The following is a 24240-nucleotide window of genomic DNA, read 5'->3' as shown; positions in this document are numbered from 1 at the left end:
ACTGTGAGTGCTCACAGATTGAAGTGTTAAATGTATGGTCATACATACAGGACTAGAGTCACACTGTGAGTGCTGACAGACTGAAGTGTTAAATGTATGGTCATACATACGGGACAAGGGTCACTCTGTGAGTGGTCACAGGCTGAAGTGTTAAATGTATGGTCATACATAAAGGACAAGGGTAACTCTGTGAGAAGTCACAGGCTGAAGTGTTAAATGTATGGTCATACATACAGGACAAGGGTCACTCTGTGAGTGGTCACAGGCTGAAGCATTCAATGTATGGTCATACATAAAGGACAAGGGTAACTCTGTGAGTGGTCACAGGCTGAAGTGTTAAATGTATGGTCATACATACAGGACAAGGGTCACTCTGTGAGTGGTCACAGGTTGAAGTGTTAAATGTATGGTCATACATACAGGACTAGGGTCACTCTGTGAGTAGTCACAGACTGAAGTGTTAAATGTATGGTCATACATACAGGACAAGGGTCACTCTGTGAGTGGTCACAGGCTGAAGTGCTAAATGTATGGTCATACATACAGGACTAGGGTCACACTGTGAGTAGTCACAGACTGAAAGGTTAAATGTATGGTCATACATACAAGACAAGGGTCACTCTGTGAGTAGTTACAGACTGAAATGTTAAATATATTGTCATACATGCAGGACAAGGGTCACTCTGTGAGTAGTCACAGACTGAAGTGTTTAATGTATGGTCATACATACAGGACTAAGGTCACACTGTTAGTGGTCACAGATTGAAGTGTTTAATGTATGGTCATACATACATGACTAGGGTCACACAGTGAGTAGTCACAGACTGAAGTGTTAAATGTATGGTCATACACAGAGGACTAGGGTCACACTGTGAGTGGTCACAGACTGAAGTTTTTAATGTATGGTCATACATACAGGACAAGGGTCACTCTGTGAGAAGTCACAGGCTGAAGTGTTAAATGTATGGTCATACATACAGGACTAGGGTCACACAGTGAGTGGTCACAAACTGAAGTGTTAAATGATTGGTCATACACACAGGACTACGGCCACACTGGGAGCGGTCACAGACTGATGTGTTAAATGTATGGTCATACATACAAGACTAGGGTCATACTGTAAGTGGTCACAGACTGAAGTGTTAAATTTGATGGTCATACATACAGGACTAGGGTCACACTGTTAGTGGTCACAGACTGAAGTGTTTAATGTATGGTCATACATACAGGACTAGGGTCACACTGTTAGTGGTCACAGACTGAAGTGTTTAATGTATGGTCATACATACAGGATAAGGGTCACACTGTGAGTGGTCACAGACTGAAGTGTTTAATGTATGGTCATACATACAGGACTAGGGTCACACTGTGAGTGGTCACAGACTGAAGTGTTAAATGTATGGTCATACATACAAGACTAGGGTCACACTGTGAGTTGTCACAGACTGAAGTGTTAAATGTATGGTCATACATACAAGACTAGGGTCACACTGTTAGTGGTCACAGACTGAAGTGTTTAATGTATGGTCATACATACAGGATAAGGGTCACACTGTGAGTAGTTACAGACTGAAGTGTTAAATGTATGGTCATACATACAGGTCTAGGGTCACACTGTGAGTAGTCACGGACTGAAGTGTTAAAAGTATGGTCATACATACAGGACTAGGGTCACACTGTTAGTGGTCACAGACTGAAGTGTTAAATGTATGGTCATACATACAAGACTAGGGTCACACTGTGAGTGGTCACAGACTGAAGTTTTTAATGTATGGTCATACATACAGGACAAGGGTCACTCTGTGAGAAGTCACAGGCTGAAGTGTTAAATGTATGGTCATACATACAGGACTAAGGTCACACAGTGAGTGGTCACAAACTGAAGTGTTAAATGATTGGTCATACACACAGGACTACGGCCACAGTGGGAGCGGTCACAGACTGATGTGTTAAATGTATGGTCATACATACAAGACTAGGGTCACACTGTGAGTGGTCACAGACTGAAGTGTTAAATTTGATGGTCATACATACAGGACTAGGGTCACACTGTTAGTGGTCACAGACTGAAGTGTTTAATGTATGGTCATACATACAGGACTAGGGTCACACTGTTAGTGGTCACAGACTGAAGTGTTTAATGTATGGTCATACATACAGGATAAGGGTCACACTGTGAGTGGTCACAGACTGAAGTGTTTAATGTATGGTCATACATACAGGACTAGGGTCACACTGTGAGTGGTCACAGACTGAAGTGTTAAATGTATGGTCATACATACAAGACTAGGGTCACACTGTGAGTGGTCACAGACTGAAGTGTTAAATGTACGGTCATACATACAAGACTAGGGTCACACTGTTAGTGGTCACAGACTGAAGTGTTTAATGTATGGTCATACATACAGGATAAGGGTCACACTGTGAGTAGTTACAGACTGAAGTGTTAAATGTATGGTCATACATACAGGTCTAGGGTCACACTGTGAGTAGTCACGGACTGAAGTGTTAAAAGTATGGTCATACATACAGGACTAGGGTCACACTGTTAGTGGTCACAGACTGAAGTGTTAAATGTATGGTCATACATACAAGACTAGGGTCACACTGTGAGTGGTCACAGACTGAAGTTTTTAATGTATGATCATACATACAGGACAAGGGTCACTCTGTGAGAAGTCACAGGCTGAAGTGTTAAATGTATGGTCATACATACAGGACTAGGGTCACACAGTGAGTGGTCACAAACTGAAGTGTTAAATGATTGGTCATACACACAGGACTACGGCCACAGTGGGAGCGGTCACAGACTGATGTGTTAAATGTATGGTCATACATACAAGACTAGGGTCACACTGTGAGTGGTCACAGACTGAAGTGTTAAATTTGATGGTCATACATACAGGACTAGGGTCACACTGTTAGTGGTCACAGACTGAAGTGTTTAATGTATGGTCATACATACAAGACTAGGGTCACACTGTTAGTGGTCACAGACTGAAGTGTTTAATGTATGGTCATACATACAGGATAAGGGTCACACTGTGAGTGGTCACAGACTGAAGTGTTTAATGTATGGTCATACATACAGGACTAGGGTCACACTGTGAGTGGTCACAGACTGAAGTGTTAAATGTATGGTCATACATACAAGACTAGGGTCACACTGTGAGTGGTCACAGACTGAAGTGTTAAATGAACGGTCATACATACAAGACTAGGGTCACACTGTTAGTGGTCACAGACTGAAGTGTTTAATGTATGGTCATACATACAGGATAAGGGTCACACTGTGAGTAGTCACGGACTGAAGTGTTAAAAGTATGGTCATACATACAGGACTAGGGTCACACTGTTAGTGGTCACAGACTGAAGTGTTAAATGCGTGGTCATATGTACAGGACTAGGGTCACACTATAATTTGTCACGGAAAGTAAGGTTGAATGAACGTGTCAACATGCATAGAGGCACAGCAACGTCCACAGGACTAGTCATGTAAGTGGTCACAGACATAGTGGTTGAATGCACGTGCCATATATGACCTTGGCACACTGTATGTGATGATAGACAATACATTTGAATACACGGGCCATACATTGCTCGTGTCACAATGAATGTGGTCAGACAGTAAAATTGAAGGCACGTGACATGTACATGTATGTCTGCTGTCACACTGCATGTGGTCACAAAGAGTAACGTTTAATGCACATATGATATATGTATGTTTGCTGACAGACCACCAGTGTGGGTACTGCAGTCTCCTACCCAACTTGATGAGGGGTTATGGCTGGAACCCAGGGAAGAAGATCTTTGAGTGGTTCGGCAACCAGTTAGAGGCAAAGACACATGACAAGGACATCACATTTAAGCAGGTACGAAAGACACCTATAACGTACAAAACCAGGCAGTCTCTGTCATATGCAGCAAGTGGTAGTCAATGCACCCCTACCCCAAAGCACCAGCAAGGATATCATCATCATCATCCTTCAGCACCAGATACTCTACTCCCGCGATTGCACCGAGTTTTCAATACACCTCCATCCTACTACGCCAAGATTCCAAAACACCCCCACCATGTTCGATGCACCTCCATCCTTCTGATGCTCTTAGCAATCCACCACACAGCACCAAGTGGAACCAACGTCCTCTGTAGCAGATATTCTTAGCAATCCACCACATAGCACCAAGTGGCACCACCGTCCTCTGTAGCAGATACTCTTAGCAATCCACCACACAGCACCAAGTGGCACCAACGTCCTCTGTAGCAGATATTTTTAGCAATCCACCACATAGCACCAAGTGGCACCACCGTCCTCTGTAGCAGATACTCTTAGCAATCCACCACACAGTACCAAGTGGAAACACCGACCTCTGTAGCAGGTGCACTTAGCAATTCACCACACATCAGCAAGTGGCACCACCGTCCTCTGTAGCAGATACTCTTAGCAATCCACCACACAGCACCAAGTGGCACCACCGTCCACTGTAGCAGATACTCTTAGCAATCCACCACACAGCGCCTAGTGGCACCACCGTCCTCTGTAGCAGATACTCTTAGCAATTCCCCACACAGCACCAAGTGGCACCACCGTCCTCTGTACCAGTAACTCTTAGCAATCCACCACACAGCACCATGTGGCACCACCGTCCTCTGTAGCAGATACTCTTAGCAATCCACCACACAGCACCATGTGGCACCACCGTCCTCTGTAGCAGATACTCTTAGCAATCCACCACACAGAACCTAGTGGCACCAACGTCCTCTGTAGCAGATACTCTTAGAAATTCACCACACAGCAGCAAGTGGCACCAACGTCCTCTGTACCAGTAACTCTTAGCAATCCACCACACAGCACCCAGCGGCACCACCGTCCTCTGTAGCAGATACTCTTAGAAATTCACCACACAGCACCTAGTGGCACCACCATCCTCTGTACAGTTGTACAGTTACACCCTCACACAACTTAACAGGAAACAGTTACACCCCAACACAACTTAACAGGTACAGTTACACCCTCACACAACTTAACAGGTACAGTTACATCCTCACACAACTTAACAGGAAACAGTTGCACCCTCACACAAATTAACAGGAAACAGTTACACCTTCACACAACTTAACAGTTACAGTTACACCCTCACACAACTTAACAGGTACAGTAACACCCTCACACAACTTAACAGGTACAGTTACACCCTCACACAACTTAACAGGTACAGTTACATCCTCACACAACTTAACAGTTATAATTACACCCTCACACAACTTAACAGGTACAGTTACACCCTCACACAACTTAACAGGTACAGTTACACCCTCACACAACTTAACAGGTATAATTACACCCTCACACAACTTAACAGGTACAGTAACACCCTCACACAACTTAACAGGTACAGTTACACCCCCACACATCTAACAGTTATAATTACACCCTCACACAACTAAACAGGTACAGTTACACCCTCACAAAACTTAACAGATACAGTTACACCCTCACACAGCTTAACAGGTACAGTTACACCCTAACACAACTTAACAGGTACAGTGACACCCCACACACAACTTAACAGGTACAGTTACACCCGCACACAATTTAACAGGTTTAATTACATCCTCACACAACTTAACAGGAAACAGTTGCACCCTCACACAAATTAACAGGAAACAGTTACACCTTCACACAACTTAACAGTTACAGTTACACCCTCACACAACTTAACAGGTACAGTAACACCCTCACACAACTTAACAGGTACAGTTACACCCTCACACAACTTAACAGGTACAGTAACATCCTCACACAACTTAACAGTTATAATTACACCCTCACACAACTTAACAGGTACAGTTACACCCTCACACAACTTAACAGGTACAGTTACACCCTCACACAACTTAACAAGTATAATTACACCCTCACACAACTTAACAGGTACAGTAACACCCTCACACAACTTAACAGGTACAGTTAAACCCCCACACAACTTAACAGTTATAATTACACCCTCACACAACTAAACAGGTAGAGTTACACCCTCACAAAACTTAACAGATACAGTTACACCCTCACACAGCTTAACAGGTACAGTTACACCCTAACACAACTTAACAGGTACAGTGACACCCCACACACAACTTAACAGGTACAGTTACACCCGCACACAACTTAACAGGTATAATTACACTCTCACACAATTTAACAGGTTTAATTAAATCCTCACACAACCTAACAGATATAGTTACACCTCACACAACTTAACATGTACAGTTACATCCTCATAAAACTTAACAGGTACAGTTACACCCTCACACTATCAACAATTAGAGATAGACCCTAACACAATTAAACAGGTATAGTTACACCCTAACACAACTTAACACGTAGAGTTACACCCCCACACAACTTAACAATTAGAGATACCCACGAACACTATTAACATGTAGATATACACCCTCACTCAACTTAACAGGTAGAGTTTCACCAGAACACGACTTAACAGGTAGAGTTACACCCTCACTCGACTTAATAGTTAAAATTACACCCTCACAGAACTAACAGGTACAGTTGCACCCTCACACAACTTAACATGAAGAGACACTACCTCACACTATTAACATGTAGAGATATACCCTCACACATCTTAACAGGTAGAGATACACCCTCACTCGACTTAACAGGTAGAGTTATTCCCTCACACTATTAACAGATAGAGATACACCCTTAAACAACGTAACAGGTGAAGCTACACCCTCACTCAACTTAACAGGTATAATTACACCCTCACTCAACTTAACAGGTACAGTAACACCCTCACACAACTTAACAGGTACAGTTACACCCTCACACAACTTAACAGTTATAATTACACCCTCACACAACTTAACATGTACAGTTACACCCCCACACAACTAAACAGGTACAGTTACAACCTCACAAAACTTAACAGGTACAGTTACACCCCCACACAACGTAACAGGTACAGTTACACCCTCACACAACTTAACAGGTACAGTTACACCCCCACACAACTAAACAGGTACAGTTACAACCTCACAAAACTTAACAGATATAGTTACACCCTCACACAACTTAACAGGTAGAGTTACACCCTCACTCGACTTAATAGTTAAAATTACACCCCCACACAACTAAACAGGTACAGTTACAACCTCACAAAACTTAACAGATATAGTTACACCCTCACACAACTTAACAGGTAGAGTTACACCCTCACACAACTTAACAGGTATAATTACACCCTTACACAGCTTAACAGGTACAGTCACACCCTCACACAGCTTAACAGGTATAATTACACCCTCACACAGCTTAACAGGTATAATTACACCCTTACACAGCTTAACAGGTAGAGTTACACCCTCATACAACTTAACAGGTACAGTTACACCCTCACACAACTTAACAGGTACAGATACACCCCTACACTACTTAACAGGGTGAGTAACACCCTCACACAACTTAACAGTTATAGTTACACCCTCACACAACTTAACATGTATAATTACACCTCACACAACTTAAAGGTATAATTACACCCTCACACAACTTAAAGGTATAATTACACCCTCACACAGCTTTACAGGTACAGTTACACCCTCACACAACTTAACAGGTACAGTTACTCCCTCAAACAACTTAACAGGTACAGTTACACCCTTACACAGCTTAACAGGTACAGTTACACCCTTACACAGCTTTACAGGTATAATTACACCCTCACACAACTTAACAGGTAGAGTTACACCCTCACACAACTTAACAGGTACAGTTACACCCTTACAGAGCTTAACAGGTAGAGTTACACCCTCACACAACTTAACAGGTACAGTTACACCCTCACACAACCTTACAGGTACAGATACACCCCTACATTACTTAACATGTGGAATTACACCCTCACACACCTAAACAGGTGGAGTTACACCCTTACACAACTTTACAGTTACAGTTACACCCCTACACTACTTAACAGGTATAATTACACCCTCACACAACTTGAAGGTATAATTACACCCTCACACAACTTAACAGGTACAGTTACACCCTCACACAACGTAACATGTAGAGGTAGACCCTCACCTTACCCTACAGTATCATAAACATTAATATCACCCCAACACTATTTTATCGGGTATAATAATATCCTCCACCATACTGTATTATTTCGCTCGTTAGATACGTTTGGAAACAACTCGTTGTAAGATAAATGGTATCTGACAGGCACTCGTGTAGTCATCTGTTTCTTACACACCCTAAAATCGCACCTTTTTAGCATCGAATCGATGCATTTTGTCTGTTCCCATGATCGCAATGGCGCATTAATACATAACACAACGGTCACGAGTGACGTCATCCGATGTATTGCTTACTGTTCATAAATAATGTGACCCTACACCTAAACCTAAAAACGTTTCCGCCATCTGTCGATTACAAAGGCGATGATGATAGTGCAAACTAGATAAGATCGAAGAACCCGCATGATGCCGAGTTAAATATATTCACCTCAAAGAAATGACCAAATATGTACAACTGTTTACTACCGTATGACATCACTGCCGGTGACCGACCTACAAAATGGCGTGTTCACTGACAACAGTACGCGGGATTTTCAGAGGAGGACTTTCGTTGAGTGAGGGATGGTATATGCATAAATTTGTCATGTAAGTGATCAGAAACAATCAGACAATCTGCGTACTGTTATTTATTGTTATGTTTTTGAAATGTACGTTTTATTTTAAAGGTTTTACAGAAGTATAAGAAAGAGCTGTGTATTGTAGTGACCAACCTGAACCAAATGAGTACCGAATACTGCCACCCCAAAACAACACCGGATATGCCTATTCGGCATGCAGTGCGCATGTCAATGGCAATACCAGGTAAGGTTATTTTTGAAAAGGGAAAACAGGACAACATTAATCTACCCACTATGGTAGGTCCTCGTTAAAATATATGCTCTTGGGGAAGATTGTGTTTATTTCGGTAAAGGATCCATCGGTTCGTTATGCAGAAGCATATTTCATCAAACAATGACAAGATATGGAGTGCCCAAAACAAAAGACACAAGAGACGAAAAGTTCACCTCAAAAAGAATTTTTTTTGGTCTTTATGAATCACTATCAAATAGTGATTATACCAGGTTCTCGCGAAAAGGTGAGCGTACATTGCCCCATCGGTTGCACCCGTCACAAACACACGCAAAGGCAATTCAATTGTTCAACTGTAAAAACACGGGAACACATAGAACAAGTCAAAATGGGAAACATCATCGGACCTAGTTTTTGTCACTGATGCGTCAAATTAATAAATATCCTCATCGTGTCTAATATAAAACTTTTTGAAAGCTTTACTGAGGCCTTGAATGGTGTAACCTTAATCACTTTTGACAGAAAGATCATGCTCAGTTGTACCTCAAAAGAAACACCTGATAAGAAGGTGTATTTATCGAACATGAATTGCAATCAGGATAAACACTTTTATAACTTGTTCACGGAGAGGTGATTTGTTTCAGGCATGTTCAAGGCCCCTAAGTATAAACTACATGACCAGGAGGATACGTTTGTTGATGGCGGGGTCCTGTGTAACTACCCCATACACTGCTATGACGGTATGTGTCCTGTTTATTTACTCCGCACACTGCTAAGACGGTATGTGTCATGTTTTCCTACTCCTTACACTGCTAAGACGGTATGTGTCCTATGTAACTACCCCACACGCTGCTATGACTGTATGTGTCCTGTGTAACTACTCCTTACACTGCTATGACGGTATGTGTCCTATGTAACCACCCCAAACACTGATATGACGGTATGTGTCATGTTTTACTACTCCTTACACTGCTATGACTGTATGTGTCCTGTGTAACTACTCCTTACACTGCTATGACGGTATGTGTCCTATGTAACCACCCCAAACACTGATATGACGGTATGTGTCATGTTTTACTACTCCTTACACTGCTATGACGGTATGTGTCCTGTGTAACTACTCCATACAATGCTATGACGGCATGTGTCCTATGTAACTACCCCATACGCTGCTATGACTGTATGTGTCCTGTGTAACTACTCCACACACTGCTATGACTGTATGTGTCCTGTGTAACTACTCCTTACACTGCTATGACGGTATGTGTCCTATGTAACCACCCCAAACACTGATATGACGGTATGTGTCATGTTTTACTACTCCTTACACTGCTATGATGGTATGTGTCCTGTGTAACTACTCCATACAATGCTATGACGGCATGTGTCCTATGTAACTACCCCACACGCTGCTATGACTGTATGTGTCCTGTGTAACTACTCCACACACTGCTATGACGGCATGTCTCCTTGGTAACTACTCCACACGCTGCTATGACTGTATGTGTCCTGTGTAACTACCCAACACACTGCTATGACGGCATGTGTCCTGTGTAACTACCCCACTCACTGCTACGACGGCGTGTGTCCTTTGTAACTACTCCACACACTGCTGTGACGGTATGTGTCCTGTGTAACTACTCCACACACTGCTATGACTGTATGTGTCCTGTGTAACTACTCAACACAATGCTATGACGGCATATCTCCTTGGTAACTACTCCACACACTGCTACGACGGCATGTCTCCTTGGTAACTACTCCACACACTGCTATGACTGTATGTGGCCTGTGTAACTACTCCACACACTTCTATGTCTGTATGTGTCCTGAGTAACTACTCCACACACTGCTACGACGGTATGTGTCCTGTGTAACTACTCCACACACTACTACGATGTCATGTGTCCTGTGTAACTACTCCAGACAATGCTATGACGGGATGTCTCCTTGGTAACTACTCCACACACTGCTATGACGGCATGTCTCCTTGGTAACTACTTCACACACTGCTATGACTGTATGTGTCCTTTGTAACTACCCCACACACTGCTACGACGGCATGTCTCCTTGGTAACTACTCCACACACTGCTACGACGGCATGTCTCCTTGGTAACTACTCCACACGCTGCTATGACTGTATGTGTCCTGTGTAACTACCCAACACACTGCTATGACGGCATGTGTCCTGTGTAACTACCCCACTCACTCCTACGACGGCGTGTGTCCTGTGTAACTACTCCACACACTGCTACGACGGTATGTGTCCTGTGTAACTACTCCACACACTGCTATGACTGTATGTGTCCTGTGTAACTACTCCACACAATGCTATGACGGCATGTCTCCTTGGTAACTACTCCACACACTGCTACGACGGCATGTCTCCTTGGTAACTACTCCACACACTGCTATGACTGTATGTGGCCTGTGTAACTACTCCACACACTTCTATGTTTGGATGTGTCCTGAGTAACTACTCCACACACTGCTATGACTGTATGTGTCCTGTGTAACTACTCCACACACTGCTACGACGGTATGTGTCCTGTGTAACTACTCCACACACTGCTACGATGTCATGTGTCCTGTGTAACTTCTCCAGACAATGCTATGACGGGATGTCTCCTTGGTAACTACTCCACACACTGCTATGACGGCATGTCTCCTTGGTAACTACTCCACACACTGCTATGACTGTATGTGTCCTTTGTAACTACCCCACACACTGCTACGACAGCATGTCTCCTTGGTAACTACTCCACACACTGCTATGACGGCATGTGTCCTGTGTAACTACCCAACACACTGCTATAACGGCATGTGCCCTGTGTAACTACCCCACTCACTGCTACGACGGCGTGTGTCCTGTGTAACTTCCCGAAACACTGCTATGACTGTATGTGTCCTTTGTAACTACTCCACACACTTCTACGACGGTATGTGTCCTGAGTAACTACTCCACACACTGCTATGACGGTATGTGTCCTGTGTAACTACTCCACACACTGCTATGTCTGTATGTGTCCTGTGTAACTTCCCCAGACGCTGCTACGACTGTATGTGTCCTGTGTAACTACACCACACACTGCTACGACGGCGTGTGTCCTGTGTAACTACTCCACACACTGCTACGACGGTATGTGTCCTGTGTAACTACTCCACACACTGCTATGTCTGTATGTGTCCTGTGTAACTACTCCACACACTGCTACGATGGCATGTCTCCTGTGTAACTACCCCACTCAATGCTACGACGGCGTTTGTCCTTTGTAACTACTCCACACACTGCTGTGACGGTAGGTGTCCTGTGTAACTACTCCACACACTGCTATGGCTGTATGTGTCCTGTGTAACTACCCCACACACTGCTACGACGGTATGTGTCCTGTGTAACTACTCCACACACTGCTACGACGGTATGTGTCCTGTGTAACTACCCCAGACGCTGCTATGACTGTATGTGTCCTTTGTAACTACCCCACACACTGCTACGACAGCATGTCTCCTTGGTAACTACTCCACACACTGCTACGACGGCATGTCTCCTTGGTAACTACTCCACACTCTGCTATGACTGTATGTGACCTGTGTAACTACTCCACACACTTCTATGTCTGTATGTGTCCTGAGTAACTACTCCACACACTGCTATGACGGTATATGTCCTGGGTAACTACTCCACATACTTCTATGACTGTATGTGTCCTGTGTAACTACTCCACACGCTGCTATGACTGTATGTGTCCTTTGTAACTACCCCACACACTGCTACGACGGCATTTCTCCTTGGTAACTACTCCACACACTGCTATGACTGTATGTGACCTGTGTAACTTCTCCAGACAATGCTATGACGGGATGTCTCCTTGGTAACTACTCCACACACTGCTATGACGGCATGTCTCCTTGGTAACTACTCCACACACTGCTATGACTGTATGTGTCCTTTGTAACTACCCCACACACTGCTACGACAGCATGTCTCCTTGGTAACTACTCCACACACTGCTACGACGGCATGTCTCCTTGGTAACTACTCCACACACTGCTATGACTGTATGTGTCCTTTGTAACTACTCCACACACTTCTACGACGGTATGTGTCCTGTGTAACTACTCCACACACTGCTACGACGGTATGTGTCCTGTGTAACTACTCCACACACTGCTATGTCTGTATGTGTCCTGTGTAACTTCCCCAGACGCTGCTATGACTGTATGTGTCCTGTGTAACTACACCACACACTGCTACGACGGCGTGTGTCCTGTGTAACTACTCCACACACTGCTACGACGGTATGTGTCCTGTGTAACTACTCCACACACTGCTACGATGGCATGTCTCCTGTGTAACTACCCCACTCAATGCTACGACGGCGTGTGTCCTTTGTAACTACTCCACACACTGCTGTGACGGTAGGTGTCCTGTGTAACTACTCCACACACTGCTATGGCTGTATGTGTCCTGTGTAACTACCCCACACACTGCTACGACGGTATGTGTCCTTGGTAACTACTCCACACACTGCTATGACTGTATGTGTCCTTTGTAACTACTCCACACACTTCTACGACGGTATGTGTCCTGTGTAACTACTCCACACACTGCTACGACGGTATGTGTCCTGTGTAACTACTCCACACACTGCTATGTCTGTATGTGTCCTGTGTAACTTCCCCAGACGCTGCTATGACTGTATGTGTCCTGTGTAACTACACCACACACTGCTACGACGGCGTGTGTCCTGTGTAACTACTCCACACACTGCTACGACGGTATGTGTCCTGTGTAACTACTCCACACACTGCTACGATGGCATGTCTCCTGTGTAACTACCCCACTCAATGCTACGACGGCGTGTGTCCTTTGTAACTACTCCACACACTGCTGTGACGGTAGGTGTCCTGTGTAACTACTCCACACACTGCTATGGCTGTATGTGTCCTGTGTAACTACCCCACACACTGCTACGACGGTATGTGTCCTGTGTAACTACTCCACACACTGCTACGACGGTATGTGTCCTGTGTAACTACCCCAGACGCTGCTATGACTGTATGTGTCCTTTGTAACTACCCCACACACTGCTACGACGGCATGTCTCCTTGGTAACTACTCCACACACTGCTACGACGGCATGTCTCCTTGGTAACTACTCCACACGCTGCTATGACTGTATGTGTCCTGTGTAACTACCCAACAAACTGCTATGACGGCATGTGTCCTGTGTAACTACCCCACACACTGCTACGACGGTATGTGTCCTGTGTAACTACTCCACACACTGCTACGACGGTATGTGTCCTGTGTAACTACCCCAGACGCTGCTATGACTGTATGTGTCCTTTGTAACTACCCCACACACTTGTACGACGGCATGTCTCCTTGGTAACTACTCCACACACTGCTACGACGGCATGTCTCCTTGGTAACTACTCCACACGCTGCTATGACTGTATGTGTCCTGTGTAACTACCCAACAAACTGCTATGACGGCATGTGTCCTGTGTAACTACCCCACTCACTGCTACGATGGCATGTGTTCTGTGTAACTACCCCACACACTGCTACGACGGCATGTCTCCTTGGTAACTACTCCACACACTGCTATGACGGCATGTGTCCTGGGTAACTACCCCACTCACTGCTACGACGGCGTGTGTCCTGTGTAACTACCCCAAACACTGCTATGACTGTATGTGTCCTTTGTAACTACTCCACACACTTCTACGACGGTATGTGTCCTGTGTAACTACTCCACACACTGCTACGACGGTATGTGTCCTGTGTAACTACTCCACACACTGCTATGTCTGTAAGTGTCCTGTGTAACTACCCCAGACGCTGCTATGACTGTATGTGTCCTGTGTAACTACACCACACACTGCTACGACGGCGTGTGTCCTTTGTAACTACTCCACACACTGCTGTGACGGTATGTGTCCTGTGTAACTACTCCACACACTGCTATGTCTGTATGTGTCCTGTGTAACTACTCCACACACTGCTACGACGGTATGTGTCCTGTGTAACTACTCCACACACTGCTATGTCTGTATGTGTCCTGTGTAACTACTCCACACACTTCTACGACGGTATGTGTCCTGTGTAACTACTCCACACACTGCTTCGACGGTATGTGTCCTGTGTAACTACCCCAGACGCTGCTATGACTGTATGTGTCCTGTGTAACTACACCACACACTGCTATGACTGTATGTGTCCTGTGTAACTACTCCACACACTGATACGACGGCATGTGTCCTGTGTAACTACCCCACACGCTGCTATGACGGCATATGTCCTGTGTAACTACCCCACACACTGCTACGACGATATGTGTCCTGTGTAACTACCCCAGACGCTGCTATGACTGTATGTGTCCTGTGTAACTACCCCACACACTGCTACGACGATATGTGTCCTGTGTAACTACCCCAGACGCTGCTATGACTGTATGTGTCCTGTGTAACTACACCACACACTGCTATGACTGTATGTGTCCTGTGTAACTACTCCACACACTGCTACGATGGCATGTGTTCTGTGTAACTACCCCACACACTGCTACGATGGCATGTGTCATGTGTAACTACTCCACACATTGCTCCGACGGTATGTGTCCTGTGTAACTACTCCACACGCTGCTACGATGGCATGTGTCATGTGAAACTACCCCACACACTGCTACGACGGTATGTGTCCTGTGTAACTACCCCACACACTGCTACGATGGCATGTGTCATGTGTAACTACTCCACACATTGCTCCGACGGTATGTGTCCTGTGTAACTACTCCACACGCTGCTACGATGGCATGTGTCCTATGCTACTACTCCAGACACTGCTACGATGGTATGTGTCCTGTGTAACTACTCAACACACTGCTATGACGGCATGTGTCCTGTGTAACTACTCCACACACTGCTACAACGGTATGTGTCCTGTGTAACTACTCCAAACACTGCTTTGACGGTATGTGTCCTGTGTAACTACTCCACACACTGCTATGACGGCATGTGTCATGTGTAACTACTCCACACACTGCTACGACGGTATGTGTCCTGTGTAACTACTCCACACAATGCTACGACGGTATGTGTCCTGTGTAACTACTCCACACGCTGCTACGACGGTATGTGTCCTGTGTAACTACTCCACACACTGATACGACGGCATGTGTCCTGTGTAACTACCCCACACGCTGCTATGACTGTATGTGTCCTGTGTAACTACCCCACACACTGCTATGACGGTATGTGTCCTGTGTAACTACTCCACACGCTGCTACGATGGCATGTGTCCTGTGTAACTACTCCACACGCTGCTACGATGGCATGTGTCCTGTGTAACTACTCCACACACTGCTTCGATGGCATGTGTACTGTGTAACTACTCCACACACTGCTACGATGGCATGTGTACTGTGTAACTACCCCACACAACTGCTATGGCGCCAATTGTCATGTTTTACTACTCCACACACTGCTACGACGGTATGTGTCCTGTGTAACTACTCCACACACTGCTATGACGGTATGTGTCCTGTGTAACTACTCAACACACTGCTATGACGGAATGTGTCCTGTGTAACTACTCCACACACTGCTACGACGGTATGTGTCCTGTGTAACTACTCCACACACTGCTACGACGGTATGTGTCATGTTTTACTATTCCACACAGTGCTATGTCTGTATGTGTCCTGAGTAACTACTCCACACACTGCTATGACTGTATGTGTCCTGTGTAACTACTCCACACACTGCTATGTCTGTATGTGTCCTGAGTAACTACTCCACACACTGCTATGACGACATGTGTCCTGTGTAAGTACCCCACATAATTGCTATGACGGCATGTGTCATGTTTTACTACTCCACACACTGCTACGACGGTGTGTGTCCTGTGTAACTACCCCACACACTGCTATGACTGCATGTGTCCCGTGTAAGTACCCCACATAACTGCTATGACGGCATGTGTCATGTTTTACTACCCCACACACTGCTATGTCTGTATGTGTCCTGAGTAACTACTCCACGCACTGCTATGACTGTATGTGTCCTGTGTAACTACTCCACACACTGCTATGTCTGTATGTGTCCTGAGTAACTACTCCACACACTGCTATGACGGCATGTGTCATGTTTTACTTTTCCACACACTGCTACGACGGCATGTGTCCTGTGTAACTACTCCACACACTGCTATGACGGTATGTGTCCTGTGAAACTACCCCACACACTGCTACGACGGCATGTGTCCTGTGTAACTACTGCTATGACGGCATGTGTCCTTTGTAAGTACATCATACACTGCTATGAAGGTATGTGTTATTTATAGCTAGCCGTTATATTATTATCACAGTTTTGGTTCCACGCAACATACTCTATATTACATGTGGCCGTCTGTGTGTCAGTAAATTCCCTCTGTGGCAAACACTGATTTGAAGATATATGTTCTGAGTAACCATCCCAAGCACTCTTTCAGTCAACATAACAAATCCTGCATTTAAGGAATTAATATTGAAATACCTTTGTTGCGCCACAACCTAGCTATTTCACACGTCTTCAAATTATAACAAGGCGACTTCATTAAGTGACCATGCCGTGTTTTAAAACACAGATAAATCCGTAAAAAATTTAGAATTTTCAGGGAAGCTGTTATATTGCACCAGAGACCATATAATAGATTGCACCTCTACAGGAATTGCTCCTCTTGATCCTCTTGAAAGCACTTTGTCATCATTTTCTCTTAAATATGTGCAAAAAAAAGCTCCCGGTACTGCTTGTCATGTTAGTGTTATTCGCACTAGGATTCCTTTATCAGTTTGTTTCGATTTTTTGTTAGGCCGAGCATAAACACCAGCTGGTTAATGTAATCAAAAACGCGTGCTGCGATGCGCCACCCCTGTTGGCAGCAAGTGTTATGCAATACCCCCCACCCCCCTTCTCCCACACAAACACACACTGACATCGCCAACTATCGGTTTCAGGATAAGGCGGGCTTGTTTGTTATTCGTGAGAAATGTAGTTAACGTCAAACACAAAATGTCCGCATGTCAATCCTTGTACAGTGTAGCACTATTTTATCACTATGGCGCTCCTTCAACTGTGTGTGCTCCTTGATAAGTACGCGCTCCTTTAACAATGTGTGCTCCTTGATCAGTATAACGCTCCTTTAACAATGTGTGCTCCTTGATCAGTATGGCGCTCCAATAACAATGTGTGCCCCTTGATCAGTATGGCGCTCCTTTAACAATATTGGCTCCTTGATCAGTATGACGCCCCTTTAACAATGTGTGCTCCTTGATCAGTATGGCGCTCCTTTAACAATGTGTGCTTCTTGATCAGTATGGCGCTTCTTTAAAAATGTGTGCTCCTTGACCAGTATGGCGCTCCTTTAACAATGTGTGCTCGTTGACCAGTATGGCGCTCCTTGATCAGAATGGCGCTCTTTTAACAATATGTGCTCCTTGATCAGTATGACGCTCCTTTAACAATATGTGCTCCTTGATCAGTATGGCGCTCCTTTAACAATGTGTGCTCCTTGATCAGTATGGTGTTCCTTTAACAATGTGTGCTCCTTGATCAGTATGGTGCTCCTTTAACAATGTGTGCTCCTTGATCAGTATGGTGCTCCTTTAACAATGTGTGCTCCTTGATCAGTATGGCGCTCCTTTAACAATATGTGCTCCTTGATCAGTTTGGCACTCCTTTAACAATGTGTGCTCCTTGATCAGTATGGCGCTCCTTTAACAATGTGTGCTCCTTGATCAGTATGGCGCTCCTTGATCAGTATGGCGCTCCTTTATCAATGTGTGCTCCTTGGTCAGAATGGCGCTCCTTTAACAATGTGTGCTCCTTGATCAGTATGGCGCTCCTTTAACAATGTGTGCTCCTTGATCAGTACGGCGCTCCTTTAACAATGTGTGCTTCTCGATCAGTATGGCGCTCCTTTATCAATGTGCGCTGCTTGATCAGTATGGCGCTCCTTTAACAATGTGTGCTCCTTGATCAGTATGGCGCTCCTTTATCAATGTGTGCTCCTTGGTCAGAATGGCGCTCCTTTAACAATATGTGCTCCTTGGTCAGAATGGCGCTCCTTTAACAATGTGTGCTCCTTGATCAGTATGGCGCTCCTTTATCAATGTGTGCTCCTTGGTCAGAATGGCGCTCCTTTAACAATGTGTGCTCCTTGATCAGTATGGCGCTCCTTTATCAATGTGTGCTCCTTGGTCAGAATGGCGCTCCTTTAACAATGTGTGCTCCTTGGTCAGAATGGCGCTCCTTTAACAATGTGTGCTCCTTGATCAGTATGGCGCTCCTTTAACAATGTGTGATCCTTGATCAGTACGGCGCTCCTTTAACAATGTGTGCTTCTCGATCAGTATCGCGCTCCTTTATCAATGTGTGCTCCTTGATCAGTATGGTGCTCCTTTAACAATGTGTGCTCCTTGATCAGTATGGTGCTCCTTTAACAACGTGTGCTCCTTGATCAATATGGCGCTCCTTGATCAGTATGGTGCTCCTTTAACAATGTGTGCTCCTTGATCAGTATGGCGCTCCTTTAACAATGTGTGCTCCTTGGTCAGTATTGCTCGCTACTTTAACAATGTGTTCTCCTTGATCAATATGGCGCTCCTTGATCAGTATGGCGCTCCTTTAACAATGTGTGCTCCTTGATCAGAATGGCGCTCCGTTATCAATATGTGCTCCTTGATCAGTATGGCACTCCTTTAAGAATGTGTGCTCCTTGATCAGTATGGCGCTCCTTTAACAATGTGTGCTCCTTGATCAGTATGGTGCTCCTTTAACAATGTGTGCTCCTTGATCAGTATGGTGCTCCTTTAACAATGTGTGCTCCTTGATCAGTATGGCGCTCCTTTAACAATGTGTGCTCCTTGATCAGTATGGCTCTCCTTTAACAATGTGTGCTCCTTGATCAGTATGGCGCTCCTTTAACAATGTGTGCTCCTTGATCAGTATGGCGCTCCTTGATCAGTATGGCGCTCCGTTATCAATATGTGCTCCTTGATCAGTATGGCACTCCTTTAAGAATGTGTGCTCCTTGATCAGTATGGCGCTCCTTTAACAATGTGTGCTCCTTGATCAGTATGGTGCTCCTTTAACAATGTGTGCTCCTTGATCAGTATGGTGCTCCTTTAACAATGTGTGCTCCTTGATCAGTATGACGCTCCTTTAACAATGTGTACTCCTTGATCAGTATGGCGCTCCTTTAACAATGTGTGCTCCTTGATCAGTATGGCGCTCCTTTAACAATGTGTGCTCCCTGATCAGTATGGCGCTCCTTTAACAATATGTGCTCCTTGATCAGTATGACGCTCCTTTAACAATGTGTGCTCCTTGATCAGTATGGCGCTCCTTTAACAATGTGTGCTCCTTGATCAGTATGGCGCTCCTTTAACAATATGTGCTCCTCGATCAGTATGGCACTCCTTGATCAGTATGGTGCTCCTTTATCAATGTGTGCTCCTTGATCAGATTCGCGCTCCTTTATCAATGTGTGCTCCTTGATCAGTATGGCGCTCCATTAACAATATGTGCTCCTCGATCAGTATGGCGCTCCTTTAACAATGTGTGCTCCTTGATCAGTATGGTGTTCCTTTAACAACGTGTGCTCCTTGATCAATATGGCGCTCCTTGATCAGTAAGGCGCTCCTTTAACAATGTGTGCTCCTTGATCAGTATGGCGCTCCTTTAACAATGTGTGCTCCTTGGTCAGTATTGCTCGCTACTTTAACAATGTGTTCTCCTTGATCAATATGGCGCTCCTTGATCAGTATGGCGCTCCTTTAACAATGTGTGCTCCTTGATCAGTATGGCGCTCCTTTAACAATGTGTGCTCCTTGATCAGTATGGCGCTCCTTGATCAGAATGGCGCTCCGTTATCAATATGTGCTCCTTGATCAGTATGGCACTCCTTTAAGAATGTGTGCTCCTTGATCAGTATGGCGCTCCTTTAACAATGTGTGCTCCTTGATCAGTATGGTGCTTCTTTAACAATGTGTGCTCCTTGATCAGTATGGCGCTCCTTTAACAATGTGTGCTCCTTGATCAGTATGGTGCTCCTTTAACAATGTGTGCTCCTTGATCAGTATGACGCTCCTTTAACAATGTGTGCTCCTTGATCAGAATGGCGCTCCTTTAACAATATGTGCTCCTTGATCAGTATGACGCTCCTTTAACAATGTGTGCTCCTTGATCAGTATGGCGCTCCTTTAACAATGTGTGCTCCTTGATCAGTATGGCGCTGCTTTAACAATATGTGCTCCTCGATCAGTATGGCGCTCCTTGATCAGTATGGCGCTCCTTTATCAATGTGTGCTCCTTGATCAGAATGGCGCTCCTTTATCAATGTGTGCTCCTTGATCAGTATGGCGCTCCTTTAACAATGTGTGCTCCTTGATCAGAATGGCGCTCCTTTTACAATATGTGCTCCTCGATCAGTATGGCGCTCCTTTATCAATGTGTGCTCCTTGATCAGTATGGCGCTCCTTTAACAATGTGTGCTCCTTGATCAGTATGGTGCTCCTTTAACAACGTGTGCTCCTTGATCAGTATGGCGCTCCTTGATCAGTATGGCTCTCCTTTAACAATGTGTGCTCCTTGATCAGTATGGCGCTCCTTTAACAATGTGTGCTCCTTGGACAGTATTGCTCGCTACTTTAACAATGTGTTCTCCTTGATCAATATGGCGCTCCTTGATCAGTATGGCGCTCCTTTAACAATGTGTGCTCCTTGATCAGTATGGCGCTCCTTTAACAATGTGTGCTCCTTGATCAGTATGGCGCTCCTTGATCAGAATGGCGCTCCGTTATCAATATGTGCTCCTTGATCAGTATGGCACTCCTTTAAGAATGTGTGCTCCTTGATCAGTATGGCGCTCCTTTAACAATGTGTGCTCCTTGATCAGTATGGTGCTCCTTTAACAATGTGTGCTCCTTGATCAGTATGGCGCTCCTTTAACAATGTGTGCTCCTTGATCAGTATGGTGCTCCTTTAACAATGTGTGTTCCTTGATCAGTATGACGCTCCTTTAACAATGTGTGCTCCTTGATCAGTATGGCGCTCCTTTAACAATGTGTGCTCCTTGATCAGTATGGCGCTCCTTTAACAATGTGTGCTCCTTGATCAGTATGGCGCTCCTTTAACAATATGTGCTCCTTGATCAGTATGACGCTCCTTTAACAATGTGTGCTCCTTGATCAGTGTGGCACTCCTTGATCAAAATGGCGCTCTTTGGTCAGAATGGCGCTCTTTGATCAGTATGGCGCTCCTTTAACAATGTGTGCTCCTTGATCAGTATGGCGCTCTTTGATAAGCGTGGAGCTTTTTAGTCGTAATTGCGCTTCTCTCGGATCTATTTTCTGAAGAGTGATTAGAATTTGAGAAATTAGAAAGCATATTTTATCATGAGCATAGGTAATTCATAGGAATTCTACAATTTATTTCCGATTTGTTTTGTCCAAATTTGGTTCTGGCATGAAGCTACATTGATCAAGGATGTGATGCAACCTAGACGAGTGACATTCTCAATATCTGGCTTCAGGATGGTGGCTGTCTATGAAGAACAGCGACAGCTTTATACATCGGCTGCAGCCACTCAGTGCACTCACCCGCTTGTTCGACAGGAGGGAGAGGTTCGGTGAATTCAACGATAAGACACTCGGATTTCTTTTGGTAGGTTTATCTAAATAATTTGAATAAACCTGAGAGAAGGGGTAAGCTTCTCCTGATAACGTTTCATGTCCTAGCAATTGCTTTTGATTCATGTTGTGTTTCTAAAATCAATCTCAACATGCCTTCTGTAGTAACCTTTTTACATTTCACAGTATACAATAACATAAACACAATAACACAAGAACACGTATTGTTTATATATAACCGTCCAGTACCTCACCCGGCCACAAGGTGATACTCTCTTTTGCTTTAGTCATTACAACTGGAACATATTTTGAGATTTAGACGAATATATTCACTCATCATCAGGATATTTGTGTGAATAATTATAGTGAATTGAAGTTTGTGTCTATGTTTGGGTCGTCCTAATGACCAGATATGCATTCAAAGAAACGACCTTAAATTGGGACACAGCTAATGAAATTACGAATCTCCCAATCTCATTACAATCAGACATTTGCACCTATTTGCTACCTCTCTCCATCACGATCAGACAAACACTTCATTGTAGCTCACGTCAGGCGAACCTTGCCCTATCAAAATGAAAGATGAGTGCGCAAATCAGATGACAGCTTTTAAATGACGCAGCTGCCCTACATCTTGTATTTTGTCACCTATTTAGGTGTCACGGCTCGCGCAAAAAACAACAACAGGATGTTATAATATTTGGTTTTCTCCAGTTAGGACTTTCACGTTAACCTTCAACCTCGAGATACAGAAGACAGATAAAGTATGCTCTGTATGCATCGGTTGCTCTTTCCGATAATTTAGAAACCTTCACGTTAATGGGCCGTTTAGAAAGTTCAGAGTGAAAGATGAGAGTGGAACACACATAAACTGACATACGAGAAATTAGACGTGGCAAAAGTCATTTCCATTATCACAATAAAACAGGCCTTGTGTTCGTTTCTCATCTGATGATATAAGTTCTTGAGGCCACGTGGCCATCATAGGGAAAACTTTTCATATGATTTGGATCCAGATACCCATCTCTCAACGTGCTCGGGTGTTTCAGACGGGAGGCAAGTCTGATTGGTCAACTGAGATGGCACACGTTAGATAATGTTCTTGGAACCCGCTTTGAAATAATTAGAGTTACGAAATATCCACGTGATTTGACGCAAATATGCATATCGAGATACGTATCTTATCGTGACCAATGTATCGTGACAATTAAAAACAGTTCATTTTACATCGTTTCACTCCTAAAGTGAACAGTTTTTAATTGTTGCAAAAATAATACATATTTGCTTTTTACAAGGGTACACAATTGTACATACACATTTAGTTTGATTGTTGTTTTTATTCAATTGCGTCCCAGAGTTTACAATAACCATGCAATGGTAAAATGGGGTCTCTTTTTACGGCCTCAAATTAGTCAAATTGTATGTTTATTTTTGATTTTATTGGTCTTTAGACATGACACGTGGAAATTCCTATACTAAAATTTAGTCCAAGAAATAAATATATATCTTATTAAAAAATATATATCTCCAAAAAAATAATATCCAAATGGTCCCCAGAACAATACTTAATTTCAGGCCTAGATCTGAGGCAGTCTCGACTTGCCAAATCATTCTAAGCTTGACTGGATTCATTAGTTAATGTAGTCTCGATGGTCTGGGGCCTAGTGCCCCAT

General features: G+C 44.2%; 1 protein-coding gene across 1 annotated transcript in view; it reads left to right on the top strand.

The window, feature by feature from the left end:
• Positions 1 to 24240, top strand: part of LOC124112110 — a 52782-nt gene that overhangs the window by 11884 nt on the left and 16658 nt on the right. Inside the window, exons 3-6 of the mRNA XM_046472080.2 lie at positions 3736 to 3872; positions 8767 to 8902; positions 9535 to 9630; positions 22471 to 22601. Of these exons, the coding sequence (XP_046328036.2) occupies positions 3736 to 3872; positions 8767 to 8902; positions 9535 to 9630; positions 22471 to 22601 (500 nt within the window). The remainder of the gene's footprint in view (positions 1 to 3735; positions 3873 to 8766; positions 8903 to 9534; positions 9631 to 22470; positions 22602 to 24240) is intronic.

This window comes from Haliotis rufescens, unplaced genomic scaffold (assembly GCF_023055435.1).
Source record: "Haliotis rufescens isolate VD_foot unplaced genomic scaffold, xgHalRufe1.0.p SCAF_10, whole genome shotgun sequence".
Taxonomy (NCBI): Eukaryota; Metazoa; Mollusca; class Gastropoda; order Lepetellida; family Haliotidae; genus Haliotis; species Haliotis rufescens.
The sequence above is the reverse complement of the archived record's forward strand: the minus strand, read 5'-3'. Positions and strand labels throughout refer to the sequence as shown.